Source organism: Diabrotica virgifera, chromosome 7 (genome assembly GCF_917563875.1).
Source record: "Diabrotica virgifera virgifera chromosome 7, PGI_DIABVI_V3a".
Lineage (NCBI taxonomy): Eukaryota > Metazoa > Arthropoda > Insecta > Coleoptera > Chrysomelidae > Diabrotica > Diabrotica virgifera.
Genome location: NC_065449.1, coordinates 253,004,225 through 253,017,846, shown reverse-complemented (window position 1 = coordinate 253,017,846; position 13,622 = coordinate 253,004,225). Strand labels below are relative to the sequence as shown.

Below are 13,622 nucleotides of genomic sequence, written 5' to 3'. Positions count from 1 at the left end.
TTTTCTATTTAGAGTTCATTCGTTTATACACTGTACGTTACATTGTCTTATAATGTATTCACTCCATTTTCGATCTCTCAGTGTATTTCCTGTATTTCTTCTCAGTACTCTCATCTCTGCCGTTTCCAATAGTCCTTGTGTTGTGGCTGTATTGGATCTTGTTTCTGATGCATATGTCATTATTGGTCTTACACTGACTTTATAAATGATTAATTTTATCTCAGTGTTAATATTCCGATGGGTGAGTTGCGGAATTTAATTAAAAAATGAATATAATAAAACAAACGGTAATTTTATTATTGGAACGAAAATGTGTTTTGTTTAGGTCTCTCGGAAGAAAGGTCGATTGTTAAAAATGAGAGCGTTTGGTGCGACCCAAAGCGGCTGCCTGTCGAGTTGTTACTGAAAAGAAATACCACAACGATTACTGTTATCGTTCTTCCCTTTTGACCAGATGACTGACTAATAAATCATTTATTAGGTCTGGTGTATGCTTTCACAGTTACAACAAAAAACACTCGAATGCATAGTGAGTTGTTGACACACTTTATGTGGATGAGAAAACAGATGGTGACAGGTTAAAACCATGTTTTATATTTGAATGTGCATTTCGAATGACTAACGTTGTTTGGTTTTTGAGAAAAAATAATAAAAGAAATAAGATAATATAATTAGCAGAAATATTATAGCGTAATGCTATATTAATATGTCAGTTTCGCCATATAGTGTTATTGAGATAGAAACCTGCCAATAGATAGAAACCGACGAAGAAAGTAAACGGGAGACAGGAGAACAAGGGTCCAGCTTTGGAAGAAGAGGAGAAAACACCACAGAAAATTGAGAAAATGAAGACAAAAATACAAATGCAGTTATGATTAGAATGATAAAGAATCTATGAGGGAAAATGAACAAATGATGAACGAAATAAAGCAAGTGAGGAAACAATAAGAAATTACCTAATGGAAATGAAGCAAGAGAATCAGAACTTGAAAAGAGAAGTAAAGCGATAGGGGAAAGAATGGAATACTTAGAGAAATTCTGTTAAAAGAAAAACCTAATAATATCAGGATTAAAAATGAACACACACGACGAACGAAACGAAATTAAGGAATGCCACAAAGATTAGGTAGAATCCTTGCATTATAGAGACGGAAACAATGATTGAAAAAAAGGAGATGTTGAAAAACAGGAGCAAGTTAAAAACCACAGTGGCCGCATTTACATAAACAGTGACCTAACGGTGAAAGAAAACGAAATACAGAAACAAATAAGCAAATTGGCGAAAGAGGTAAAGGAAAATGGCAACAATAGGATCCAAGAAGTTAACCTTAGACGGCAGAGAATGGGATTACTAACAATGAGATACTTCAGCGCATGAGTAAAGAAAAAGAATTATTAAGAATAATCAAAGAAAGGAAAATACAATATTTGGGTTATGTTTTGAGAGGTGAAAGGTATGAATTACTTCAAATTATATTGGAAGGTAAAGTGCAGGGCAAAAGATCAATAGAAAGAACGAACGAGTGGTTGAAATACCTAAGGAGATGGTTTGGCCGCTGGTTTTACCGATGAAGAGAAGGAGCAGCATAAAATGAAAAAGAGGAAGCTGCACAAGGGGGTCAAAAAACTAATAAGTAGTAAACAAAAAAGGAGAATGGTAACGACATGGCTACGATAATTTTGGCGGAAAGAAAAGAAGAACAAACCAATAACTAATGGAGAAGTATCTGAGATCCAAAATAATACAGAAAATCAGGGCACATTGGATTAGATGGTTGGGATATGTATTATGAACGCCAAAACAAAGAAATGTCATAAAAGTTCTGTAAGTAGGAGAACAAGGGAAGAAAAAAAGAGTGGTTTAGAGAGGAAGCCAGTCCGGACTGACCAATGAAAAGAGACAAGAAATGGGAACAAAGGACTGGAGAGAACAAGTGAAAAAGCAGAAAAAAATTGAAGAAACCATTTAAGACTATGCTTTAACATACAAAAAGATTATGTTCTTCTTCTTCTTCTTCTTTTATATAGGCAGTACTGCCTGTTTTTCTTCAACGGTGCCTTTCATTCTGCCCCTAAGTTGTCATTCCATCTTTTCCTTGGGCGTCCTATAGGTACTTCTCCTGCCTAACGGTGACTTGTCCCTGGCTATTCTTACTATCCTTGATTCAGACATCCTACTTATGTGCTCATTCCACTCTTCTTTTCTGTTCCTTACCCAGGTATTTATATTGTCTACCCCACATATGCGTCTGATTTCCTCACTTCTTACCCTATCCTGTCGTCATTTTCCAGCAATCCTTCTTAAGATCTTCATTTCGTTGGTTTCCAGATGTCTTAGTGTTTTGCTTGTATCTGGTCTTGTTTCGGCCGTGTAAGTCATAACTGGCCTAATAACTGACTTATATATTCGAGCCTTTGTTTCCAGTCTTAGGTGTTTGTTTTCCAAATTGTGTCGTTTAGGCATCCGGCCGTTCTACTGGCTTTAATTATTTGGTCTTTTACCTCTTCTTCGATATTGTTGTCGGCTGATAGATTAATTCCCAGATATTTGAAAGATACAAAAAGATTATATTAAAACAAAAATTAAAGGTATTTTTTTTTAATAAAAACCCATTCTTTGTAAATAGATAGATAGATTCCTCGTGATTATTTCATGTTTATCATTATTACACAAAAAGTTTAAATATTTTATCCGATTTGATATGATTGTTCTATAAATAAGTACTAAAAATTTTATCATTGCAATATATACCTATATGTAGTGTAATAGATAACGACAATTATAAATACACCTAAAATGTGTAATTATTCAGTCTTACAAGTTTATTTGTAGTATTATTAGTGTATTTTTAGTGAAAAATGGAAAGCGAACGAATAAAAGACCTAAATAATTTATTGAAACCAGCACTTGGAGAAAATGTTGAAATAGTGGACAAGACTATAACAAATCTCACTCAGCCAGGTGAGAATTACTTTAGTGACATGCTCAGATTGCAAGTAACAACTAGGAATAAGGACACCAATGCTACAAAAACTGAACATTTCGTAGCGAAATGTTGTATAGTAGACGAAAGTTTGCCAAAAGAATTCTCTATGGCGAGTCGCCACATGTTTAAACCAGAAATTACCTTCTATAATGAAATAATACCGACAATGCAAAAGTTTGCAAAAGAACATGGTCTGAAGAAAGTCGATTTTTTTGCAAAATTGATTGCTGCTAGATATAATCTTGATGGTAAAGAAGAGCCTGACCAGAATGCAATTCTGCTTTTGGAAAATCTTCAAGTGGCAGGTAAAAATGCTTTGTTTTATAATAATACAGGGTGTTTCATTGGGAAACGGAAATACTTTTATGGTGAATAGAGGTCACCGAGCCGGTTCTAGATATAGTACATTTTTTGCCCTACCGACTTTTATAACCGAGTTACAGGGTGTTTGATCGATTTTGCCCATTTCTTTCCTAAGCCACAACTTTAGAACCACCCTGTATATTTTTTTGATATTTGGTACACATATGTCTCATTCAAAACCCAAACGACCGACATACTAACCATAAGAAAAATCCAGGTCCGGATTAACAAAAAATTCTAAAGTAATTGTGATCTTAAAACAACACCCTGTATATTGAAATTCTGAAAATCTGTTTGCATATTTGAAAAGAGCACAAGAAAGTAAGTTTAATGGTTTGCTTTAATTTTTCGGTCAGACAATTTTATGACTTTCATTTTGAAATTATATTGAATTTTTTAAGAACTTTGACACTAAAAAGCAGATATTATTAACTTTTAGTTATAAATTATTAAAGTTAATGAATAAATACTCATTTTAAAAATAATCAATACTTATTTACCACATTGGAACGACCCAATTACTAATGACAAGAAAAATCCAGGTCCGGATTAAGAAAAAAATATAAAGTAATTGTGACCTTGAAACAACACCCTGTATATTGAAATTTTGAAAATTTGTTTGTGTATTTTAAAAGAGCATAAAAACTACGTTAAAAGGTGCATGTCAAATTTTTGCGCAGATAATTTAATTACGGCAATTTTGAAATCATATTGATTAATTCTGTCAAGGTCACAAGAAGCTACCAGAAATATGAAGAACAATCCCAATGTACTTAGAAAATCGATTCGAAATATTTTAAAACGAGCAAGGAAATGCATCGAACAAAATGGCGGACATTTTGAGCAACTGTTATACTTCAAATATTTTTAATTTATGTTAAATTGTTGAATTGTAACGAATTTTTGGTTTATTAGATACAGCAGTTTTTTTAATTCTTTACTAAATCATTAAAATATCCCAATTCTCTCAATTCTAATTTTTAATGATGTGCATATAGCTACAAATTCAGATAATATAATATGAAGCCAGCGTAGTAAATAAGTATTAAGTATTTTTAAAATAAGTATTGATTCATTAACATTAAATTATTATTAAAAGTTAACAATACCTGGTTTTTAATCTCAGAGTTCTTTAAAATTTCAATATAACTTCAAATTGATGTAATTAAATCAAAGGCGAAAAAATTAAAATAAGCCTTTAATCACAGTTTTTCATGCTCTTTGAAAATGCGCAGACAAATTTTTAAAATTTCAATATACAGGGTGTTGTTTCAAGGTCACAATTACTTTGTATTTTTTTCTTAATCCGGACCTGGATTTTTCTTGTCATTAGTAATTGGGTCGTTCCAATGTAGTAAATAAGTATTGATTATTTTTACAATGAGTATTTATTCATTAACTTTAATAATTTATAACTAAAAGTTAATAATATCTGCTTTTTAATGTCAAAGTTCTTAAAAAATTCAGTATAATTTCAAAGTTAAAGTCATAAAATTGTCTGGCCGAAAAATTAAACAGAATAATTAAACTAACTTTTTGTGCTCTTTTCAAATATGCAAACAGATTTTCCAAATTTCAATATACAGGGTGTTGTTTTAAGGTCACAATTACTTTATAATTTTTTGTTAATCCGGACCTGGATTTTTCTTATGGTTAGTGTGTCGGTCGTTTGGGTTTTGAATGAGACATATGTGTACCAAATATCAAAAAAATATACAGGGTGGTTCTAAAGTTATGGCTTAGGAAAGAAATGGGCAAAATCGATAAAACACCCTGTAACTCGGTTATAAAAGTCGGTATGGCAAAAAATGTACTATATCTAGAACCGCCTCGGTGATCTCTATTCACCATTAAAGTATTTCCGTTTCCCAATGAAACACCCTGTATAAGTAATAAATATAGGCCAGGGAATTAATTACTTTCCCAAGACGCTCTTTGATACAGGTGTATCTAATAAACTCATCATCATCATTATCATCATCATCATCATCATCAGTGGCGTAACAGCTCTTTATAAGCCAAAGTCCTCTTCAGAACAATCTTCCATTCGTTCCTGTCTCTGCCAACTCTTCTCCATACTCTGGATATCAACAACCGCTTTTGATAAATGTGGTGATAAGATAACAATACGCAATAAACAAAATATATAAAAGATTTAAACGTCATTTAAACAATGTAACATCGTGAAATGAATTTCGACTCGATTCAAGTTCTCTGTTTAACCCAGGTATGACAATACCAAGAGGCACCGTTAGAAAAATATTCCAATTTACGGTTCACAGAACCCGTATGAAACGAGTCTGTGTACTCTAATACAGAGTATGGCATTAGTAATATAAGAAAATCTACGGTTTCGTTTTGATTTCAATTTGTCTCCCTCCATCCTCCGATAGTACTATTTCTAGGTCTACCTGTTGTTAAGTAGGCTCTGAGGAAGACACATTTACACCAACACGACCGTAGTTTCTCGATATAAATTAAAACTATTTATATCGCAGTAGGTATAGACCAGGGCGGATCTGTAAAAATATTAAGTAGTACATTTGGACGTTGAGAGGTGACTCAATTTTTTTTGCAGAAATTGCTTGAAAATAACTCAAATAATAATATTTGAGTTATCCTCCCTCTCAAAAAGGTCCGGAACATTGTTTAAATAATCAAAATGTCAAAAAATGAAGGAAAAATTCGATTTTTTTCTTCGTTTTTTGATTATAACTTTAAAAGTATTCATTTCCGAGAAAAGTTGCACTGACATAAAAGTTGCATAATTAAATTTCCTACAATATAGAACTGGTTAAAAATTTAAAAAATAGTCACCCTTGTTGCAAAATAGCAATAATTGCGAAAAAACTATACAAAAACAAGTATTCGCATTTTACGTTTTTTCAACCATTACACGACCTACACTTAGGACCTTCATATTTCACTCAGAAAAACTTTACTGTAAAAATACTGTAAACTTCATTAAGCTTGGTTCAATAGATTTTGCAAAATAAATTTTGCAATCCAGCATTCGCAAAAAAAAATTCGTTTTTTTAATTGTTACAGGACTGAAAATAAAGCAGATACCAAGTTGAAATTTTTTTTACGTATAGGAGTGTACTGTACCTTTTATTTGCAGTTTGCAAAATTAAAATCGATTAACTGCCACGGCGTCAGGAATTTTTTTAAATAAACATTAATTATTGGTGCTACGCGCAGGACAGCGGATAGTTTGCTCTGATTGGGCATTTCAATGACCTTTGATAATGATTGATACATTTTAATTTTTATTACATTTCGATATAAATAAATAAATTTGTTTATTGCAAAATAAAAACACATGCTCTATCCTTTGAAATAACACTTTTTTTAGCAAAAACTTTCTTTGTTCATATATTTTAACTTAGAGAATAAAAGTTTATTATTTTGAAACATATGCAATTGTTTAAACAATATTTCACAAACAATAATAAAATTAGTTTAATTTTTGTGGAATTAAAATATTAAAATACAACAAAATATAGAGTAAGAAAATAATATATTAAATAAAGATTAGAAGAAATTTTGATGGAAATCAACTTGTGTGAATCGAACACCGCTGTCCTGCACGCAGCACCAAAAATTAATGTTTATTTAAAAAATTTCCTGACGCCGTGGTAATTAATCGATTTTAATTTTGAAAATTGCAAATGAAAGGTACAGTACACTTCTATAAGCAAAAAAAAAAATACAACTTACTATCTGCTTTATTTTCAGTCCTGCAACATTTTTAAAAAATGAATTTTTTTTGCGAAAGCTGGATTTCAAAATTTATTTTGCAAAATCTATTAAACCGATCTTAATGAAATTTGCAGTGTTGTTTTACTATATCATACAGTTTTTCTAGGTAAAATATGAAGGTCCTGAGTGTAGCATAAGTGGTTGAAAAACGTAAAATGCGAATACTTGTTTTTGTATGTTTTTTTAGCAATTATTGCTATTTTGCAAAAAGGGTGACTATTTCTTAAATTTTTAACCATTCCTATATTATAGTAAATTTAATTACGCAACTTTTATGTTAGTACAACTTTTCTCAGAAATGAACAGTTTTAAAGTTATATTCAAAAAACCAATAAAAAAATCGAATTTTTCCTTCATATTTTGACATTTTGATTATATAAACAATGTTCCGGACCATTTTGAGTGGGAGGATAACTCAAATATTATTATTTGAGTTATTTTTAAGCAATATCTGCAAAAAAATTTGAGTCGCCTCTCAACGTCCATCTCAAAACAGATGAGCCCTGGACTAGTATGGTTAGAACGCTCTCTAACGGGGAATAAGTGAAATGAATTTCGACTCGATTCAAGTTATCTGTTTAACCCAGATATGACAATACCAAAAGGCACCGTTAGGAAAATATTCCTTACTGAACTGTAAATTGGAATATTTTCCTAACGGTGGCTTTTGGTATTGTCATACCTGGGTTAAACAGATAACTTGAATCGAGTCGAAATCCATTTCACTTATTCCCCGTTAGAGGGCGTTCTAACCATACTGCGATATAAATAGTTTTAATTTATATCGAGAAACTACGGCCGTGATGGTAAAAATCTGTCTTTCTCAGAGCCTCCTTGACAACAGGTAGACCTAGAAATAGTACTATCGGAGGATGGAGGGAGACAGATTTAAATCAAAACGAAACCGTAGATTTTCTTATTTTACTAATATAACATCGCTGTTTGATTTTAAACATTAAGGGTGAAGGTCGATAAATTATATGGAAAAGTGGCCAAATTTTACTGAAAAAGCATAGAAAATGCTTTAAAATGGGAGTTTGTAAAGCTATTTTTGTTAATCTAAATTATTGCAAAATAGCTTCAAAAGTCGCTTTTTTGAAAATTATTAATAACTTTTCTAAAAATACACAAAAACCTTCATCTTCGCTTGAAAATGGAGGCAGTATCACAAGCATTTAGCTATAAAAATTTCAAGGAGATAAAAATTTAACGATTAAAATGTTTGTCCTAAATATTGTAAAATAGCTTTACAAAAGTACTCTGATTTGCAGACATAACAGTTGTATGTAGCAAGCTGCATTTTTCCTTGCTTAATGAAAATTCTTTTACATTTGCAGGATACAGCAATGAAGACAGACATAAAGGATTCGACTTTGATGGTGCAAAATTACTATTAACTGACCTGGCCACCTTCCACGCAATTCCTTTGGCAATCAAACTAAAAGACCCAGATTTGTTCAAAAAGGTATTCCTCGACAACTGCCCAGGCCCACCAACTTTTATGGACAAATCCAATGATAAAGGTCCTGGGCATGGGCCTGGACATGGACCAGGCCATGGGCCTGGGAATGGGCCTGAAGATCATGGTCCACCAATGGTACCAAGAATTCTACTGAAACAAATACTAAAAGGAGATAATTTTTGTAGAAAATATGTAGATAAGTTGGATGCTATACTGGATGCTGACGAGGAAAAATTTAAAAAAGGAAATATGTTTGATAAACCTGATCCTAACAAAACGGTCTTTTCTGGAGTCGTACATAAAGACATGTGGTTAAATAATACGATGCAAAAGAAGAACGAAGATGGAAAGATGATAAAAAATAAATTCGTGGACTTCCAAGTGTACTCGGTGCAAGATATTACATTAGATCTATTCTTCTTTCTTATTACTAGTGTGGAAGTAGTGGTATTAGAAGAACATTTTGATTATCTTTTAATGTTCTACCATGAACATTTCATTAAAGCTTTAGAATCCTTGAAATGTGACGTGGCTCCATTCACATACACAGAATTTATAAAAAATCTAAAGCAAAACGCTACTTTAGAATTTCAGCATATAATTTTGATGACTACTACTGTAATATTTGGCAAAAAAGGAGAAAAAACTGATTTTTATCAGATGAAAAATGTAACAGTTAATACCATACATCCTATTGCTAGAAGGAAATTTGTGTTTTTATTCAAAACATTGGTTCAAAAAGAGTGGATTTAATCAGATACCTAGTTATTTTTATTATTTATTGTTCAATAAACATTTTTATACTGTACCAGTTTTATTTTATTTCATTGTTAGAATTCAAACACATGATAGAAAACATTATTTCTCTGAGATATCTTTATTAGCGGCACATTGTGATATTTTTTTACTCCACTCATCCATCTAAGCATTATCATTTCCGCCACATGCATTCGCTGTTGTTCTTTTTAACTACCCAGCACAGCCCAGCATTCAGTTCCGTACATCATAGCCGGTCTTAAAATAAGACCGGCTATGATGTACGGAACTCAATGCCCAGCAGTTAAAAAGAAAGAGGGACAGCAAATGCATGTGACGGAAACGAAAATGCTTAAATGGATCAGCAAGCCAAAAACAATAAAGCACCTGGACCAGATCAAATCTCTGCTGAACTTCTTAAACTTTTGGACGAGGAAAACATTACCTACTTAACCACTGTCTTTAACAAAATTTACAAAGAAAGAAAAATACCAGATGATTGGTTAGAGTCACTGTTTATAACATTACCAAAGAAAAGCAGGCCCACCAAACGCAGCGATTTTAGACTAATCAGTTTGATGATCACGCACTTAAGATACTTTTACGAATTATACAAAACTGAGTATTCCTTCTGTGTGAAAGTAGAATGGGTAATAAGCAATTTAAATTTGGAGATGATGACTACAGAGGCACTATGCGCGTTCTCTTACAAGAAAGTTGTGAGTTCCAAAAGAATGTTTATGTTCGTTTCATCGACTTCGAGAAGGCATTCGACCGAGTGCATTCGACCGAAGGCATACGACGATACACTTTTCGATTGCCTGCGAGCAGCAGGACTTGACCACTACGATATAAGACTGCTAAAATATTTATATTACAATCAAGTAGGGATCCCCTACAGAGATGCCCAACGTCAACAAGATCTTGTATAAGACAACTCCATAGTGTAATCTGGAATAAAAACATTAAAGAAAAAACAAACAAAAAATGGTATACCGAACAATGGTACGGAGTATCATGACATACGCGGCATAAATTTGGGTCATAAACAAAAAACCAAAGGAGCATTCTGGCGACCAAAATGGAATACTGTAGAACAGCGTTTCCCAAATGGTGGGTCGTGACCCGGTACCGGGCTATGAAAGCAAAACTCCGGGTAGCCTCACCTCGCCGTTTCACATGAACATCTTCTTTTACACTGGGAAGTGCGTTGGCTATCCAAATGGAATGTTTTAAAAAAACTTTAATTGAATCGAAGGAAGAAATTTCAATATTCTTAGAACAACATCCACCAACAGCTAGGGATGTAATATTTAAATTTAAAGACAGTTTTCATGATGTCAATTGGTTAATCAAGGTAGCCTATCTTTGTGATACTTTTGACTTCTTGAACAATTTAAATATGCCATAACAAGGTAGCAATGCAGTACCAGAGAAGGTGGAAGCTGCAACAAAAACTTAATTTGTGGACACGTCGCACGGAAGCGGGAAATTACAAAGCTAACCGAACTACAAAAAGAGTGTAATGTCGGATGAAACTTCAGTCGGATGAAACTACTTTGTCGGATGAAATTTCAGTCAGTCGCTTTCAAGGAACATCTGCTAGGACTGGGACAAATCTAAAGGAATATTTTCCCCCCATCCACAGCAACAAAGCATGGGGATAGGGAATCCATTTACAATAGACGTAGAATCGGAGACAAGACTTCCGGATATAGATATTGAGTCAGTAACTGAACTATCGTGTGACAGTGCACTCAAAGACATACATGACAAAATACCACTGATAGATTTTTGGCTGTCTTGCTGCCAGGAGTACCAAGTTTTAGCAGAAAAAGCGATAGTTTCTTATTCCTTTTGTTACGACCTATAAGTGTTTGGCAGGGTTTTTAACACTGGCTTTCCTCAAAAATAAGTATAGGAATCGTTTGGAAGTCGAAACGGAGCGTTATCATTTTTTCCTCCAAAAGTGAAGTTTTTAATCAAAAACGATATTTCTCATTAATAAAGTATTTGATTTTTATTTTTTTTTTATTACATTTTTGTTTGAGCTAATGATTCTTTATCAGAATATAACTGTAATAGTTATTTATAATATAAGTGTTAAAATTACAATTTTAAGGCACGCATGTGAAAGTTTGCAGAATGAGCGAAGCGAATTCTGCAATTCACATGAGTGCTTTAAAAAGGTACTTTTTAACACGTATATCATATAATATTTTTTCTACAAACGTTATAAATTTATATAATACAATATTTTTGTTAATTGCTGAAACCATTAAACCTATGACCCGTAAAAGGTAGAACTGCGGTTGTCTACACTCGAGGGGAATGGCTAAAAATTCTTAGCGAAAATATTATACCGTTACATAATAGTTATTTATGATACATTATGTATAAGTGTTAAAAGTACACGTTTAAGGCACGCATGTGAAAGTTTGCAGAATGAGCGAAGCGAGTTCTGCAATTCACATGAGTGCCTTAAAAATGTACTTTTTAACACGCATATCATACAATATTTTTTCTACAAACGTAATTACAGGCCAATATCTACAAAAACTTTTACTTGAACTTGACTGACATTCCATTTTTATATTTTTTTGACATTACATCAAAATTGCCTATACGGTCAATACAAACTGCAGTGCCTTAAAAATTTAAGTAGCATTATTTTAAAGTAGCATTTTTAACGCTCGTATGGAGTGCTAAAACTTGTTTTTTCTACAAACGTGTTAAAAATGCAATAATACAGTTTAAATTAAATTTTAAAAAACCTTTTAAACCACCTTTTTCAAATTGCGCAAGTTGGACTATTAATATTAATGTTAATAATTGAAAGATCAAACAGAGAAGTAAAAAATATAGTAACGAAAGCAAAAAATATTTCATGGGAAAGTAAATGCGAAGAGCTCAACAAATATATAGGGTCAACAAGATCAAGAGAAGCATGGAAAACGATAAAAAATCTGAGAACAAACAGAAAAGAAACTAGTAGAATAGATTTAATAGAAGAAAGATCTTGGATCGAACATTACTCGCAACTTTTGACTGAAACAAGACCGCAATTCACGAACATCAGTACAACAACATATGAAGTAGAATACGATGAAGACGATGAAATAACAGTACAGGAAGTCGAGAATGCAATACGAACTCTAAAAAATCGAAAGTCATGCGGACCACAAGGAATACCGAACGAATTACTAAAACACAGCCCACAAGTATTACGAGAATTACTTGCGTATGTTTTCACCTTATTCTATAAAGGTCATGATTTACCACATGATTGGACAAAAGCACATATTAACAACATATACAAAAAAGGAGATAGAAAAAATTGTTCAAACTACAGGGGGCTTAGTGTCATAAACTCACTCTCAAGACTCTATGGAAAAATAATAAAAAATAAAATTGAAAAAGAAATGACAGATGTAGAAGAACAAAATGGCTTTCGTGCAGGCAGATCCTGTATGGACAGCATATTTTCTCTAAAGCAGCTTATTGAGAAAATATTAGCCCACAACCTTTCCACCCATATAGTTTTTATTGATCTGACAAAGGCATACGATAGTGTACCACTTTCAATGCCCTGGATAGCAATGGAAAAACAAGGAATAAGCAAAAAAATATATACAAGCAGTACAACAGCTTTACAAAAATATAAAGGTAAACATTAAAACTGGAAACAAATTAACAAGAGAAATTCCTATTAGTAAGGGCCTAAAGCAAGGCTGCTGCATAGCACCTATACTCTTTAAAATATATTTAAATGAGGTACTCTCACTGTGGAGAAGAAAGTGCTGCAATATGGGCATTCCAATCGATGACGATAGATTGTACACAATACACTTTGCTGACGACCAAGCTCTAGCTGAAGACGAGAGTGATATAGACTATATGCTCAGAAAACTGGAAGAGGAGTACTGCAAGCGCCAGTTAACTTGGCGACAACGAATACGCACAACGACACTGAGACTGATGATCATCCCATAAGCCACTGTGCAATGCGTCTCGCCAAGTTAACTGGCGCTTGCAGTACACTAAGTGGGGCCTTACAATTAATATACAAAAAACCGAGTACTTAGTTGTAGGAGAAACACCAGAAATGCCTACAAATTGAAATGGGAACTTTTATTTTATTTATTTATAGTACTATACAATTGACTTGGCCTCTTGTGACTAATCCAGGTCGTTTCCTGATGGGATTACAGTAGTTTATTACAATATTATTACTTTAAGAATTTTTTCTATTTGACTAATTAACAATATAGCCCTAATCTACTACTAATTAT

General features: G+C 32.8%; 1 protein-coding gene across 1 annotated transcript; it reads left to right on the top strand.

Annotated features, from left to right (window-relative positions):
• Positions 1-2,761: 2,761 nt before the first annotated feature.
• LOC126888439 (uncharacterized) lies at positions 2,762-9,382 on the top strand. The gene is made up of 2 exons (XM_050656695.1): positions 2,762-3,292; positions 8,450-9,382. The coding sequence occupies exons 1-2, from the start codon at positions 2,860-2,862 to the stop codon at positions 9,325-9,327; spliced, it is 1,311 nt and encodes a 436-aa protein (XP_050512652.1). The 5' UTR covers positions 2,762-2,859; the 3' UTR covers positions 9,328-9,382.
• The last annotated feature ends 4,240 nt before the right edge of the window (positions 9,383-13,622 follow it).